Below are 14,164 nucleotides of genomic sequence, written 5' to 3'. Positions count from 1 at the left end.
GGCGAATATTGACGTCACGTGACCTTAACACCAATTCAATTCTCCGCTATATTTAGCCGGCAAATGAATTGGTGTGGAGGTCACGTGACGTCAATTTTCCCTCTAAATATAGCGCGGTTACGCCGACGTCGCCGCCGCTGCCTCCACTGCCGCCGACGTGGACCCCGACGCCGACGCCGACGCCGACGCTGAGAGACACAGAAACGGGCGCCTGCGCTCTAAAATATTAACGGCGTTCTGCTCCTTGTGCTAGATGCATGCAGCGTGTTCCAAAAAAAAAAAAAAGGAAGTCTGCTCTTATTTTACGGCGGCACGTTTTCGCTCCCCTCACAACTGACGCAAATACCGCAAGTCGCGTTATCAATGACGTTGACGCCATCGTCGCCCGTGACCCACGAAGTGTTCGCAGCCGACACGACCCTAAACTGTCACGCCAGATATCACCTTCACCCCATTTCGAGCCCCCAGCACGTGTCGTTCATGGCGAGATGCCGACACGCTGGAACTGTCAGCCCAACGCGCTTACACATCGACGGACTCCCCCAGTGGTGTCCTTAAACTCCAACACAGGCCATGGAAAGATATCGACCCTTCTTGTCCCGCGTCGGGAGTCACGACAGTCGGCAATTTAGTTAAAAAACCGCGTAATGAACCAAGATGCAATAATGTGCACCCTTAGATTTGTAGGTTGCGTGCAGAGTGGCACAGTGTGAGGATCGCTCCAACGCTGAAATGAAGTTTGTCGCAACGAGTAAAGGGTGGAGTTATGTCTTCGTTTCAGCTGGAATTTGGACAAAGCCGACGCTACGAAATAATGGGATCTCTGAGGCAGCTCGAAAAGCTCGAGTCACGGGTTGTTTTATGCTTATAATTGGTTCAACGATGATTCTCTGTAAAAATACAAAAGTTGTATAAAAATAACAGAAATTGTCTGGCAGCTGGCCTGCCAGAAAATTTCTTTCAAGCTTTGTTCCCTGTTTTTATTTTTTTTCTTTTGTTATTTACCATGCTTATTTTCTTTCCAACTAACAGATAATATATGTAAAATCACATGTTCTGTGGAATCAGTTACAGAAAAATCCCAGCAAAGAAAGTTTATGTAAAATCAAAAGTACTGTTAAAGCGATTCAAGAAAATTCCCAGTACGGACTATCTATATAAAATAACAAGTTTCGTTAAATCACGTACAGAAAAATACGAGGGATGATAATTTCTGCAAATTACAAGTTTCGTAAGAGCAATTACGGTTAAAGCCCATGAACAGTTGTTGTTTGGTTTAGGTAAGTAATTTATATTTTCTTTCGTTTGAATCAATGGTATATTATGCTGTGCTTTCATTTATTTGTCACAAGTATTAGATGCAATATTCAAAGATGGAATAGGGAATAGGCAAAATATGACCGAACTGCAGAAACCTATTATGATAGGGCATTCTTTTAAAAGTTGAGCAAAACGTAATACAATGTTTGAAATTTGAGAAAAACTAAATTCAGCCATAATTCGAGTTTTGCGTGTGTGTAGATGTGTGTGTGTGGATGTGGATATCAATTGAATTTTATATGGGATTATTAACTAAAAGATACCAATCACTAGTCCCGGTATAGGGCTAAACGCGAACGGTATTTCGTAATGAACACGAACAATGTACCATTCTGAAGTAAAGCCAAAACCTACGGCAATTACCACTTTTGCAGACACACAAACACACACACACACGTACGCAAGCACGCACACACGGACACAAACAGACGCTCACACAGATTCCAGTGCCTGTGTTTGTTTAAAAGCTTCCTTACCACAATACAAGTGTTAGTATAAACCCATGGAAAGATAAGACGGTGGGCAAATATTGTAAAAATTATCAGCAAGACAAATGTTTTTTTTTAATAAAAGAGCCTCCATTCTCTACTTTAGATTTTTGAAAATTATTGAAATTAATAGTGCACGCTATTTTTTAATTCGAAAAACAGCATTAGTCAACATGCCACCCATAGCTCCATCTGTTTATAGCACTTAGTAAACCATGCTTATATGCATTACTTCGATTGGAAATATTTGAAAATTAAAACAACGCGAAGGATGATGGACCAGATGAAAAAGACAGACTGCGTGAACCAAACCAGCAAAAATCACTTTTTTCCCGATTCCAATGTCTGGGTATATGTTCGACCGCTTCTACAGAACACGCAACAAAAAGGGGAAATGAAAGTAACTCCAATAGGAAGGTAACACAATAAAAATAATGATGAATATTTGAATTGAAAAATATTTATTTACTGTTCTATACAAGCTCGTAAATGAGATACGAGCTGCGCTAGAGTCGGACCCTATGGACTCCAAGAGACGTGAAAGTTTGCGTGACATACTGCTCGCTAGCAACGAAAAGCTTCGGAAGGTCAATGAGGAGATAGAGCCCCTCATCGACGACAACGACTTGGAGGAGGACTACAACACCGTGGCTGGCTTCGAGGACGAGGTCGCAAGGATTATCAGTGAGGTTCGAGAACAGACGACACCGCAACCGCCACCCTCCGGAGGCGACAAAGGCAGCAGCTCCTACTTGACTGGAATCAAGCTCCCGAAACTACAACTGCTGCACTTCCAAGGTGAGCTTTCAGAATGGCAACCATTTTGGGAGCAATTTAACGTCGCTTTACACCGCAACACAAGTCTTTCTAAGCCGGAGAAGTTCCAGTACTTGCGCTCACTTCGCGTTGGACCAGCAGCCAGCATGATTTCTGGACTACAAGCCGCTGAGGCATGTTACCAAGATGCGGTAGAGATGCTGACTGAGCGGTTCGGTAATAAACAACGAATCAAACGCGAATATCTGGGAAGACTGCGTAGGCTACCAGCTGTGAAGTCTGAGCGTGACGTACAGGGACTACGGAACGTCTACGATCACGTGCAGACAAACATCCCTGGCTTGCGTTCCCTGGGTATTTCGAGTGATACATACGCAACTATGCTGGTTGATATACTTCTGAACAGCTTGCCATCACACATCGTAGTGGAGTACTACCGCATCAAGAGCTATATGCCACAACTGGCTCCTCCTACTCTCCCCAAACAGACTGCAGCCACTTCCAGTAGTGCGACGCGTTGTGAGACTATGGTTGATACATCGAGGAATACGGGAGAAGAGCTAGCTAAGCTGCTACAATTTCTACGGGTGGAAATCGAGAGCCGCGAGCGATCATCACGTGACGAGCGTCCATCGGCGAATCTTTCACCATGGGCTTCCAGACCTCGACAGGCTATCTCGATTCCTTCAACAATGGTGCTGCAAAACTCAAGTCATCTAGAGGATGCTTGTTTCTTCTGTGGAAAGGAGGATCATGCTGCCAGCACATGTTCTTCCGGGAGCTCCTTAGATGAGAAGCAAAGGCGCCTTGCACAGGACAGCCGATGTTTCCGATGCACGAAAAGAGGCCATCGCTCTAAGAATTGTCGCACCAAGGCTCGATGTACCACGTGCAGCGGGATACATGCCGTCTCTATGTGCAACCCAGAGTGGCGGTCAAACTCACCTCATCGCGGAGCTACGGCCAAGCGCGGAGAGGCCACCGACGTCTTAACGGCAGGTTCCACATCTTCACCTGGCGGCAACGGCGTTCTCCTGCAGACTTTCAGGGGCTGGATTGTGACTGACAAGAAACCTGCATACATCCGCGGCATCGTAGATGGTGGAAGCCAGAAAACATTCATCCGAGAAGATGTGGTCACAAAGTTTCAACTGGACACTATAGGGCACCTCGAGCTGAAATTTCACACTTTCGCAAGCACAGAAACAAACATTCCCAGCCAACACTTAAAGGTCGTGCGTCTCCATCTGCGAAGCCAGTACGCTACGGCGAGCCATATATTGGAGGCCGTGGTTGTCCCGTTCATATGTAAGGAGCTTGCAGAAACACCGGTCGACCACTCGTTCATACGAACCATCTCAGGCGAGCTCGCGGACGAGTTGATGTTCCCTTCAGTGAAATCAGAAGCTGGTATAAGCCTTCTGATAGGGGCTGACCAGATGTGGCGACTTCTTACGGGAGAGATCCGACGTGCTGAAATTGCCACCGAGCTGGTGGCCATTTCAACTGTGCTAGGATGGACCTTCCAAGGGCCGACCAGTGCAGCGCAGGTGCTATCATGTTCTATGAATGCGGTTGTGTGTGCTCTCAGCGTTAGGGCTAGTGAAGAAAATGATTCCATCGCTTTGCAAAAGTTTTGGGAATTAGACAGCCTTGGCATCATGGACGAGCCAACGACGACAATGCAGGACCATATATATATATATAGATATATATTTATCCACAACCCATTTTTTTTTCTCATAAAGGTCAGTGGTCGCGGTCGTTTGGCGGAGAGGAATTTGCTCGGTGGGCACTGGAAAGTTGTTTTCCTTACGGGCGGAGGTCCTCTGGTCCGGCCTAAATTCACTGTCTTCCCTACCTGCTAAGCGGACACGAACAAATACTAACATACAAGCGACCGAACCCTCAGAAGGCGATTGGCTACTCAGTCTACGTTGCTACGGAAATCGCCATTTAGGTCCATTCAAATCTTCGAAGCTTCCAGAGGGTCGTTCTAAACCAGTCGCGCAGAGATCACCATGGAACATCATCGTACTGGAAGCGTTCCTCGCCAATATAAGCGACTTTGGCACTGTGTATGCAATCGACTTATCAATCACGCCCATCTCCATGGATCTTTTACAGTTATATTGTTCTTGTGTATTTCAAAACAGTAAAACTATTTTCCAGTGCCTCCAAGCACCGACACAGCGTGAGGTGGTGGTACGAAGATGTACGCTTGTTTCGCCGGTGTGTGGATAGCAAAATTTCGGTATACGAGAACAGTCTCCATAAAGCTGCCCGCCACCAGCGAATTTAGATCGGCTTACCAAGAACGGAAAGGTCGTGAAGGAGAATTGGCTCATATCACGGACCAAAATGGCGACCATATGGGGAGCTTGGCGCTGCTCTCCCAGAATCAAGTGACTTTATCCGGGCTCACCAAGGACAGCGGGATATCTCGCAAGTGCTCGAAATAATTTGGAAGAACACGTGACCTGGAGACAAAAGGCTAAGGTTTACCTGTCCTCGTGGTAGGACCCTCGGATTCGTAGTATCAAGCGGCGCGTGGCGTCTGATATGCTGGAGCGTCTTGGCTCCACGTTTTCCCGCCAGTGTCACTGTGCATTTAGGTACCGCGGAAACCCATTTCGATTTCGTGCTTTAGTTTGTGCTGGGGCCCGTAAGGAGGCTATAAGCAAAACGGAACAAAGCAGTGCCTTCACTAAACCGATAAGAATGCGCAGCACCCACCTTACGTCAGAAATGATCCAATCGGGGAAAGCAACGTCCACAAACAACCGTTACCCGACATCCACCTTGGAAAATAAACTCCGCACCAAAATTAAGATCGAAGACAGAGCGCGCGTTGATCCTTGCACAATTACCACATGCAATATTACCATAAATAAGATTTTATTCTTGAAATACACAAACAAATTATTAATGTGTTAAATACGTTCTCATAACCGCTTTTCGTGAAGTGGGGAAAGACCTGATTATTCAAAAGGGTAAGAACAAAAAATGTATATATATATTTTTCTTGAACAGGGTTCGGTTAAAGACAATTAACAAATATTTTCTGTAAGACAACAGGAAATTTTGTAAAAATTCTTGTAATTTCACACATATTTTGTTACAGTGTAGAACTCGCACAGAAACACGACGAACACCAAGAGGGCGCGTCTTTGGTGCGTTCTGATTGGTCCCACCAGTTTGCAGCGTCGCCTGCGGCTGAACATACAGTGAAACGAAGTATACCTGCTTCAGTGACTCTCCCACGAGAAATCTGCGTGCCTGCAGCCGACGTGAAGGTGCTTGTTTTCTTAGGGGGTTTGCTATTCCATGCTGAACTAATCACGCAAAGAAAAAGGCGCAAGACCAAGGAACATTCGTTGTGCGTTATCGGCTTAGTTGGTGATAGAAAACGCACAAGGATGATGAGTCCCGTGACGACGCACTTTTGGCGCTGCTTGATCGGTTCCATCAGATAGTAGCGCCTTCCTCCGGCCGGACCAAAAGTGAAGCAGAGAAGAGCAGACGTGCTCATGGCTCTAGAAGATGGACTCCATGGAGCCAATATATGCGGCGAATGCCCGACGAAATTCACCTGGCGGCGTTCAGTCTTGCCCCAGCGTCAAAATACTGGTTGTTCGCCGCATATGTAGCAAGGCTAGATAGTGTTCCCTGGCGAACACCGCTAAAGGAAGCGGCCGGCGCGCGGTGAAGGACACGGGCTAATGCGGACTTGCGGAATGCGGAATGCGGTTTTGGCTTCCACGTGACTCCGGAGTTCGAAGGTACGAGCGCGCTTTGTGATTTTGTAAGCGTGTGTTTTATGGAGTCACAGCGCGTTTCGTCGATTTTTCGTTTTAAAGCTTTTTGTGAATATGATGCGTTTTAACGAAGCTTTGTAAGTGGTTGGTTTCGGTGGATATTCATTTTCTCCATTGGCGACGCTGACAGTCGCGCTGTTGTCGTCGGCGGCGTTCGCAGCTTTTTTTTCTCATGGAGTTCAGGGGTCAACGCATACGCGGCGGTGCGTCGTTGTAAATTTTTGCCGCGTGAATTTCGCCGTGAAATTTTCGCTTTTATGCCGGTCCTTCTTGGCAAGAAAGGCGCTGGTCGATGAGTAAAAGCTGAGGCTTAGATGTCATACGTAGTAAGTCTAGAAGAAAATGTCCGCCATTTTTTCCCACATTAAGGCTCCCGCAAGCGGCGGAGCGTGGAGCCAGACCTTTGGAGCCCCAAGAAATGGCCATCAATGAGCTTTACGTTTTATTAACTAGATCTGACGGTCTTTATAACAGCCATGGCAACATTTTTGCTGTCAAAACTGCATCAGGGCTTCGTCCGCTGCATACTTACCGGCGCAAAAAAATCGCGTTCCTATCCAAGTTTTTTTTTTTTTTTTTTTTTTTTTTTTTTTGCACAGCGAGCAGGTGTACGGCGTTCGTCAACGCCCCGAAAAAATGAAACCACGTAACCACCTTATTTCCGAGATTTCAAGGACTTGTCTCGTATAAAACTATACCAGAATGAATTGAGAGAGAAAGAAAGAAATTACTTTATTTTAGAGAAGAGACTGCAGTGTAGGGAGTAAATTAGTTTTCATTTCTTTTTTTTTATAAGCGTGAAAATAGCAAAACATTTAAACTACAACGTTAAGTTGTCACTGTAAGCTTTGCTTGAGAGTTTTCAACATTTACGATTATCATTGCGATTTGTTGCCCATCGCCTGGCAACATTGATTTCACTCTCGTGTATTCTGTCGCGCTATTCCCCATTTTTTACTCGGTACGCTAGATGCCAGTGCACGAGATTTGGCACTCTCCATTCACCTTTACTGTCCTGGGCTGAGAGCTTCATTTTTCGTGTGCTTTTTCCTGACTCATGTTAATTGGCAACAATAAATACGGGATTTTAGAGCATGTTTTACTTGAGTCTATTATTGTAAAAATAAGAATTGCTTCCAAAACACCGACCATTCCGGCGTTCTACTGTGATGTGGGGCAGCGGCAGGAAGGAACGTGATAACGCCGTTTCAGAATGCACCATCAGCCGGTCAATCTGCGGTGAGAGTTAGTATGTACAAGTGTCCGAAATCCTAGTCCCCAGCGATAAAAATAAGAAAATAATCTCAAACGCAGGATCTTGTAAAGAGAGGGGCTGTGCAGGGAACAAGATTTTTTTTTTTTTTTCAGCACACTTGACATCGTTGTTGTTCTTGGAGCTTCGTTATTTTGCATTTCCGAAGTTCTTCCACTACGATATGTGCGAAGGTTTCTACAAAAAACAGAGTCCTGTAGAAAGTGCAGCCCCCGTACTGTGTTTTGGCGTCAGCATAAATAAACATAGCGGCGCCAATGGAACAGAGCAGACAGGTCTATACGGCGAGCAATTGTTCTAAAATGCACCTTCGGCACATCGGACTGCAAAGATTCGCATGTCAGTCAGAGGGAAGTATGCAGAAAACGTAGCGAACTTGCGATGATGAGGGAAACGAACGTGAGCGCATTTGGGGTGTAAATAAAGGAACCACGCGCGCAAGGAGCAGAAGAACTTGAACGTTATATACGGCGTTCAAGTTGGTTTGCTTCTGGCTTACCTAGTGCCTTTGTTAACCCCCAAATCCGTCCATGTGCCTTTGTTTCCCCCGATCATAACCCATGGCGGCGCACGCTTGGTGCCTTGTCATCGTGCGTCCCCTGTGCGTTCCGATACACCAAAGGTGCATTTTGGAACACTCGCTCGCCGTATAGACCGTATTACTGAAAGACGTCGGGAGGGTCTGGGAGAGGGTTGCCGAGCGCTTTCCTTTTTACTGGGTTGGGGCCACTTGAGCCACGGTAAAGAAACACATTTAGGTGATGACTCTGGCCCACGGTGGAAGAAACACACTTAGGTGATGAGTCTGGCCGCTCTTCCTGCGTTGAACGAGCAACCAGACAGTGTTCGGAGCTGAGGTCTCTCCATGGCGGCCACGGTGTCGAAGGCGTAGCGTACTCGCCCTTTTCGCGGTGTGGTAGCGTGGTGTGGTGGTGATGTGGGGCCTGTGGCTGCCTTGTGTTTTGCTTTTGTGGAGTGTCGATCACAGGTGCCACAATCTTGCACGAAATTGAGCCTTAACCCCAAGAAGAAGAAGAAGGAAGAGAAAAAAAGATTTACGGACTCTAGCGACTTGGTGCCAGCGGGGCGGCGGTGAGGTACAACAAGAAGCGGTGAGCGAGGGAATGGCGGGACCACCGCTGGGAGAAACAACCGGAGCGGTCGGTTTGGGAGGGATCGCATTCTTGGGTGCCATTTATTCCCGTGCGAGTGAAGCGCTCGGCGCGCCGAACATAATGTGGTCGCCGCGTTAGACAGACAGTCATCGCCTAAATTTTCTCTCCACCGTAGTTTGGGCAAACGGGAAAAAGATCCGGATCAGGACCGGATGCGGTCATTAGACTATTTTATCGAAGACCGTCACTTTTGCACGTCAGTGGCATGTGAGAGAGGCAAGTTTCCGCTTACATCAGCAAAACGAAAGACACACGCAGAAATAATGCATTGCTTAGACTGCCTGCTCGACTTGCAAGTTACACAACACATGTGACGTCATCCCACTGGAATGCGCGGAATATGAATACTGGTTTTGGTGACCTTCATTTGTTGTTTTCAAAATGGTTATTTTGAATTGGAAAATACCAAAAAGCATGCCGGCAAAAAGAAAAAAAAGCAAAGCCTGGGTGTGCTGCATTTTGTCTTTAAAAATTAAGTAACAATAAGTATAAAAAAGAACACCTCGGCTTTTCTTGTTTTAATTTGCGTTTGGTGATCGATGTTTTCAAAAGTTTATATGCACATGCATAACATAGCGCTAAATCAGATTGCGATTATAAACTTTTGTTCGATTGATTACGATGGAACCAAAAACATAATAGAGATGGGGGATGGAGGACAATTTTCGTTCTCTTTTTGTAAGAACGACGAAAACAAAAATCAAGTTTTGAAGCGACTAATTGTTGCGCTCACAGAAATAATAATAAAAAATGTATTTTTTACTCTAACTGTAATTGATTATTCTATTTTTGATCTAACTGTCTAAATATTTGTGGGCAAATTAAAGTGTAGCATTTCGTTTGAAAATAAGGGAAGGTTCATTTTCCATCAAGTCGTTCTTCGTAATAAACGACCCCTGGAGTTGCTAATTATATTAAGCGCCTACAGGCACTCCAGCTCGTACGCAATATTGAACAACGTTGCGAACATTTCCGACGGTCATAAGTGCGGTATGGATCTGCCAGACGATGGTGGGATCCATTGCTCAAAATATTCGAGGATGTACCAAGAAACCAAACGACACATAGCGAAAAAAAACTCAATTCCTTAATTAGTCGTAGACCTGAACGGCCTCCCAGTATAACCAAGGCGCAAAAACCAAGACAGCTTGCGCAAGGAGTTGCTTCATACAAAATCAACGTAATTACCGAGGGTCATTAGGAAATCCGTATTATTTTTAGGTTTTTTCCTAATCGTTCTTCGGCGAGTTAAGTAACCAGGGTAGTCGACATCGACACCGCCCACGTGGTGAAACTAGGGAGAACATTTATTTCTCTAACTGGAGCTTTGATTGCTTCCGAGCACCTAATCAAAGCCAGGCCAATTTTTCTGCAGATTTTTTCATGCTTAAATAACGTGAGCGGTCTTTCAGCAATTTCGATCAATTTCAACCGTCATACTTAAAAACGCCAATAATGTTTTTTTTTTTTTTAGCCGGGAGTGTGTCGAGTCAGATATTATGCCCCCTAAATGTTAGGCAATATATAAGTTAATTGTAGTTGAAGCCGTAGTTGAAGTCGATATTAATCTTGGCACGGGGATGATCCAGGTGAAAGCGCGGACATTTACTGCGGGAGATATTCACAGCTGCAGAAACTCGGGTGCGTGGCTTCGTCCCGAGCATGTCATTATGACTCCACAGCGAATTAAATTTCAGCATTAATCAAAGGAACGCAGAACAACCCACCTACAAGAAAGAAGCCTTAACAAAATAAGCCGCAACTCGTGTTTCTTAAGCTGTCGGTGTCTGTACTACAAAGTAATCACCGGACACCACATTTGAGCCCGTGATTTGCAGCCCGTGGTCAGAATAACTATAGATCTATTATCAGGTAAAAAATTATAATTTTCTGAGAACGCTGCTTCGTTATGCATATTAATAATACCAGATTAGGAGTCCAACAGCACTGACCCAATTCTTTTTTTAATAATCTACAGTGGTATGAGAAAATGCCAAATTTCGAAGGCTGATTGAATTTGTGTTGTCTAAACACGTAGAACAACCTACAAAACTACACGGTAATTTCTTCTTTTCTTTTGTAGTTCGCGATTTGTGAATTACAAAATCAACTATGGCGGTCACGCATTTTTCCGCGATGCACGTCCTTCAAATTTAGTTTTTGTTTTGTGCAGGTGATAGCTGTCCCTTCCCGAAAGCAATACGCAATGCTAATATTACACTTTGTGGGGATATGGACACTCGAAGAACTTTGGCGTCGATGCAACAAGCGCGCGAGTCGGCACATGAGCATTTTACACTGGAACGTTACAGTTTAGTCAAAGCGGCCTAAGCCGCCGAACGTCGGGCTCGAAGTACAGAAAACTCTTCACCAATACTGTCACACTTTCTCCGGTTTAGCGATGAGCGAAAAAATACACGACTTTAATAAAAAAAAAAAGCTAAGTATACCGGGTGGTTCTGCGAAGACCTTCGGACGTCGTTAAAAATGTTGTTTTTAAACATCCGAACCACTCTCGAACCTCATCTTAGGCAACGTGACCTCTTTTCCAAACCAAAAAAACAAAATCCCCCCAAAGTTCCGGTGGTATGGTGTGCAATTTAAACTTTCTGGACTGTGTCGCGTCGTATATTGTGGCGACCGGCAGTAAGTGTTGCGCCCGAAGGAACTAAAACGGGATGTGGCGAAGGACACACATCCCAGGAAGGCAAAGGCGACTGACCATTGTTGAACAGCAGTTCACACTTTTGACTTCGAGAATGTTTCACCCTTGGCGCGTGTACAAGGCTAGTGCCCACGAAGATACTTAAACCCATGACACATCTGAGTGATTCATCGGCTTGCAACTGCAACCGCGGCCCCTTTCCCAAAGTGTACGCCAACCTCCTTAAACAGGACTATTGGTTGATGAGGTTTTTTTTCAATAATTACTGCAAAGTTGGCATCACTGGTGATGTATCCTGTATTCCAGACAAACCGTCCGATTAAATATTTAGTTTTGTTATGCAAAGTCACCATAGTTTGTTTCGTCATGATGAGTCCCTGCTTCTGGAACATTTTCGTTTATAACTCGTGATCTGTGGCGCTACACCCAATGAGCCGCAGAGAGCGCTTTTTTCAATACCCTTGACACAAATCGTACCCCAGAGGCTTCTGCCGCTCACCTCGCTGACAAAGCACGCTGTACCGCCGCTTCGTCGTCCGTCAAACGCGCCACATATTTCCTCCCTTTTACCTCATTTCTTACCAAAACACACGGGAAACTTCTCGCGTTCTATGCAAATACGTTCTCTCCCGCGAGCGCCACTTCGGAGGGATCACGCGCGCTTGGCTGGGAAGGGAACGTGGCTTAGAATTATCGCCCTCATTTGCATGCCGATGAGACGCTGTAACTTTCCTAGCTCACGTTCCTACGGAGTGCCACCACCGAGGACGAGACGAGTTCGCCATTTGAGGCCGTTACACAGACTCCCTTTGCATACGAGCACGCACTCCCTCTTTGTACTCGCTCTACATACACATTCTTGGAGTGGTGTCCGAGAAAAATGGTCCAGTGCATGAACGGGCGGCAACCATACAAATGACCGCGATTGTGAACTCGCCGCAGCTCGGATCACGTGGAACAAAACCTCGAGCTGCTGCAGAATCCAGGGACCCTAGTATCAATCTGCACCCATGCCCGTTTCGATCGGGATGGGCGTCGTACCGTTGCGCATTTGTGTACCACTGCTGCGTGATGTACGTTAAAGACCCCAGGCAAGCAGTGTTACTGCACTGGCCAAATATCTCATCTACAGCGATGGCATCAAAAACCCAATGAGGCTGACTCATATCATTCTGCGTAACATACACAGGTTTGTTCTCCACTCATCGCTCTCGCGCGAGTCAGACGTTCACAGCGCCTGGCGGTCAAAAAGCGAAGCCGTGAAAGGGGGCTCAAAAACACGCGATGAAAATCGCCAATATTCCACCGTTGAATTGAAGATCAGCAAGAGTAGCAGCACCTCGAAGACTCTGGGTTGTATTCCCAACAACCATCTTGCTTAAGTTATAAAAAAGCTACACAAAATGGAGCGGGCCCAATCCACTCGGTGCGTGAGAGCAGGCCCGCCTCATCTTCATTCGCACTTGATCAATTTTTGTCACGTATTTTCAGCGTCTCTCGCTTAATAAAACAATCTTCTTTTCTCGGCTAACAGCTTTCATTTGCGCAAGAGTATATTCTGACAGTGCGACTGTTATGCCCCCTCCCCTTCAATTTGCGACAATTAGTGGATGACGGGGACTTGGCGAAAAATTATAAATACACAAACAGTCGCCACACACATGAGTGCAAAAAAGTTATGAAATACATACGAAAACTGCACAGATGTCGAGCCCCGCGCGACAGTGCGATGTTTACGAGACGTGCCGCCATTTTTAAAGGTCATTACGGAAGTGGCGCACGTCTGTACAGCTTTTAGCGTACGGATTAATTAGAGCGTTCACAGGCCAAGAAATGTTTGTTCAATACGCCTTATTAAAGCGTAAGAATTGAAATGCAGGAATTTGAATTTTGTGTGTGAGACAAGCTGAGCACGCCGCGAAGACACTCCGAGTCATAAGGAAACAATCCCACACAATTGTTCCTAGCATTTGCCGTGTTGTCGGGTCACCCCCATTCAATGGATATTATATTTAATCTTCGCCAGTACATACACGGAAGGTCCAAGCAAGCAGCAGAAAAGACACTTTTCAAAAATGCGCGCCATCTAGTAACCTTTATGGCAACTTTCCGCGCCTGGTATTTCTCGTGCAAAGTCTGTTTTATTTCGAACATGAATGCTGCGTCAGTGCTCGGCGTAAATTTATCTTAAGCCGCATAAAGAAACGACATGTTTGGAGATAATTTGGATACAATCACACGCTTTGTGCTAAGTGGGAAGATAAATCTTCATTTTTTTTTTTATAAAGAGTTACAAAAGGTATTGAAAATGTGGTGCTTACGAAATGGCATTTAAAGTGTATCTTTTTCTTCACTTTAGAATGACGCATTTTATTTTTTCATCTTCATCGAGACCTTATGCTTACAACAGAAAGTGTGAATGTGTAAGCCAGTCTTGTAGGGACGTCGCTATTTGTAGATACGTTGAATACCATCCTTCTGCTTGACATTTATGTTTTTCGTATAACTGACGTTTTTTTTTCGTTTTTTTTTTTGCAAAGTTTGTTTGCTTAGAATTTTCGTATTGTTTTCTGTTGCAAAGTATCTTTTCATAAATTTGTTATTTTTTGTTACAAAATTGTTTGGGTGGAAGACCTACCCCTGGAAAG

The 14,164-nt window shown here is 45.3% G+C and overlaps 1 protein-coding gene across 1 annotated transcript in view; it reads left to right on the top strand.

The window, feature by feature from the left end:
• The window catches only part of LOC115324304 (heat shock 70 kDa protein 4-like), a 40,732-nt gene that overhangs the window by 7,211 nt on the left and 19,357 nt on the right, over positions 1-14,164 (top strand). The window contains exon 2 of the mRNA XM_040500536.1: positions 2,319-2,606. Coding sequence (XP_040356470.1) covers positions 2,319-2,606 — 288 coding nt within the window. The remainder of the gene's footprint in view (positions 1-2,318; positions 2,607-14,164) is intronic.

This window comes from Ixodes scapularis, unplaced genomic scaffold, assembly GCF_016920785.2.
Source record: "Ixodes scapularis isolate PalLabHiFi unplaced genomic scaffold, ASM1692078v2 PGA_scaffold11__112_contigs__length_91849675, whole genome shotgun sequence".
NCBI lineage: Eukaryota > Metazoa > Arthropoda > Arachnida > Ixodida > Ixodidae > Ixodes > Ixodes scapularis.
Note: the sequence above shows the minus strand (reverse complement) of the source record. Positions and strands in the feature narration are given on the sequence as shown.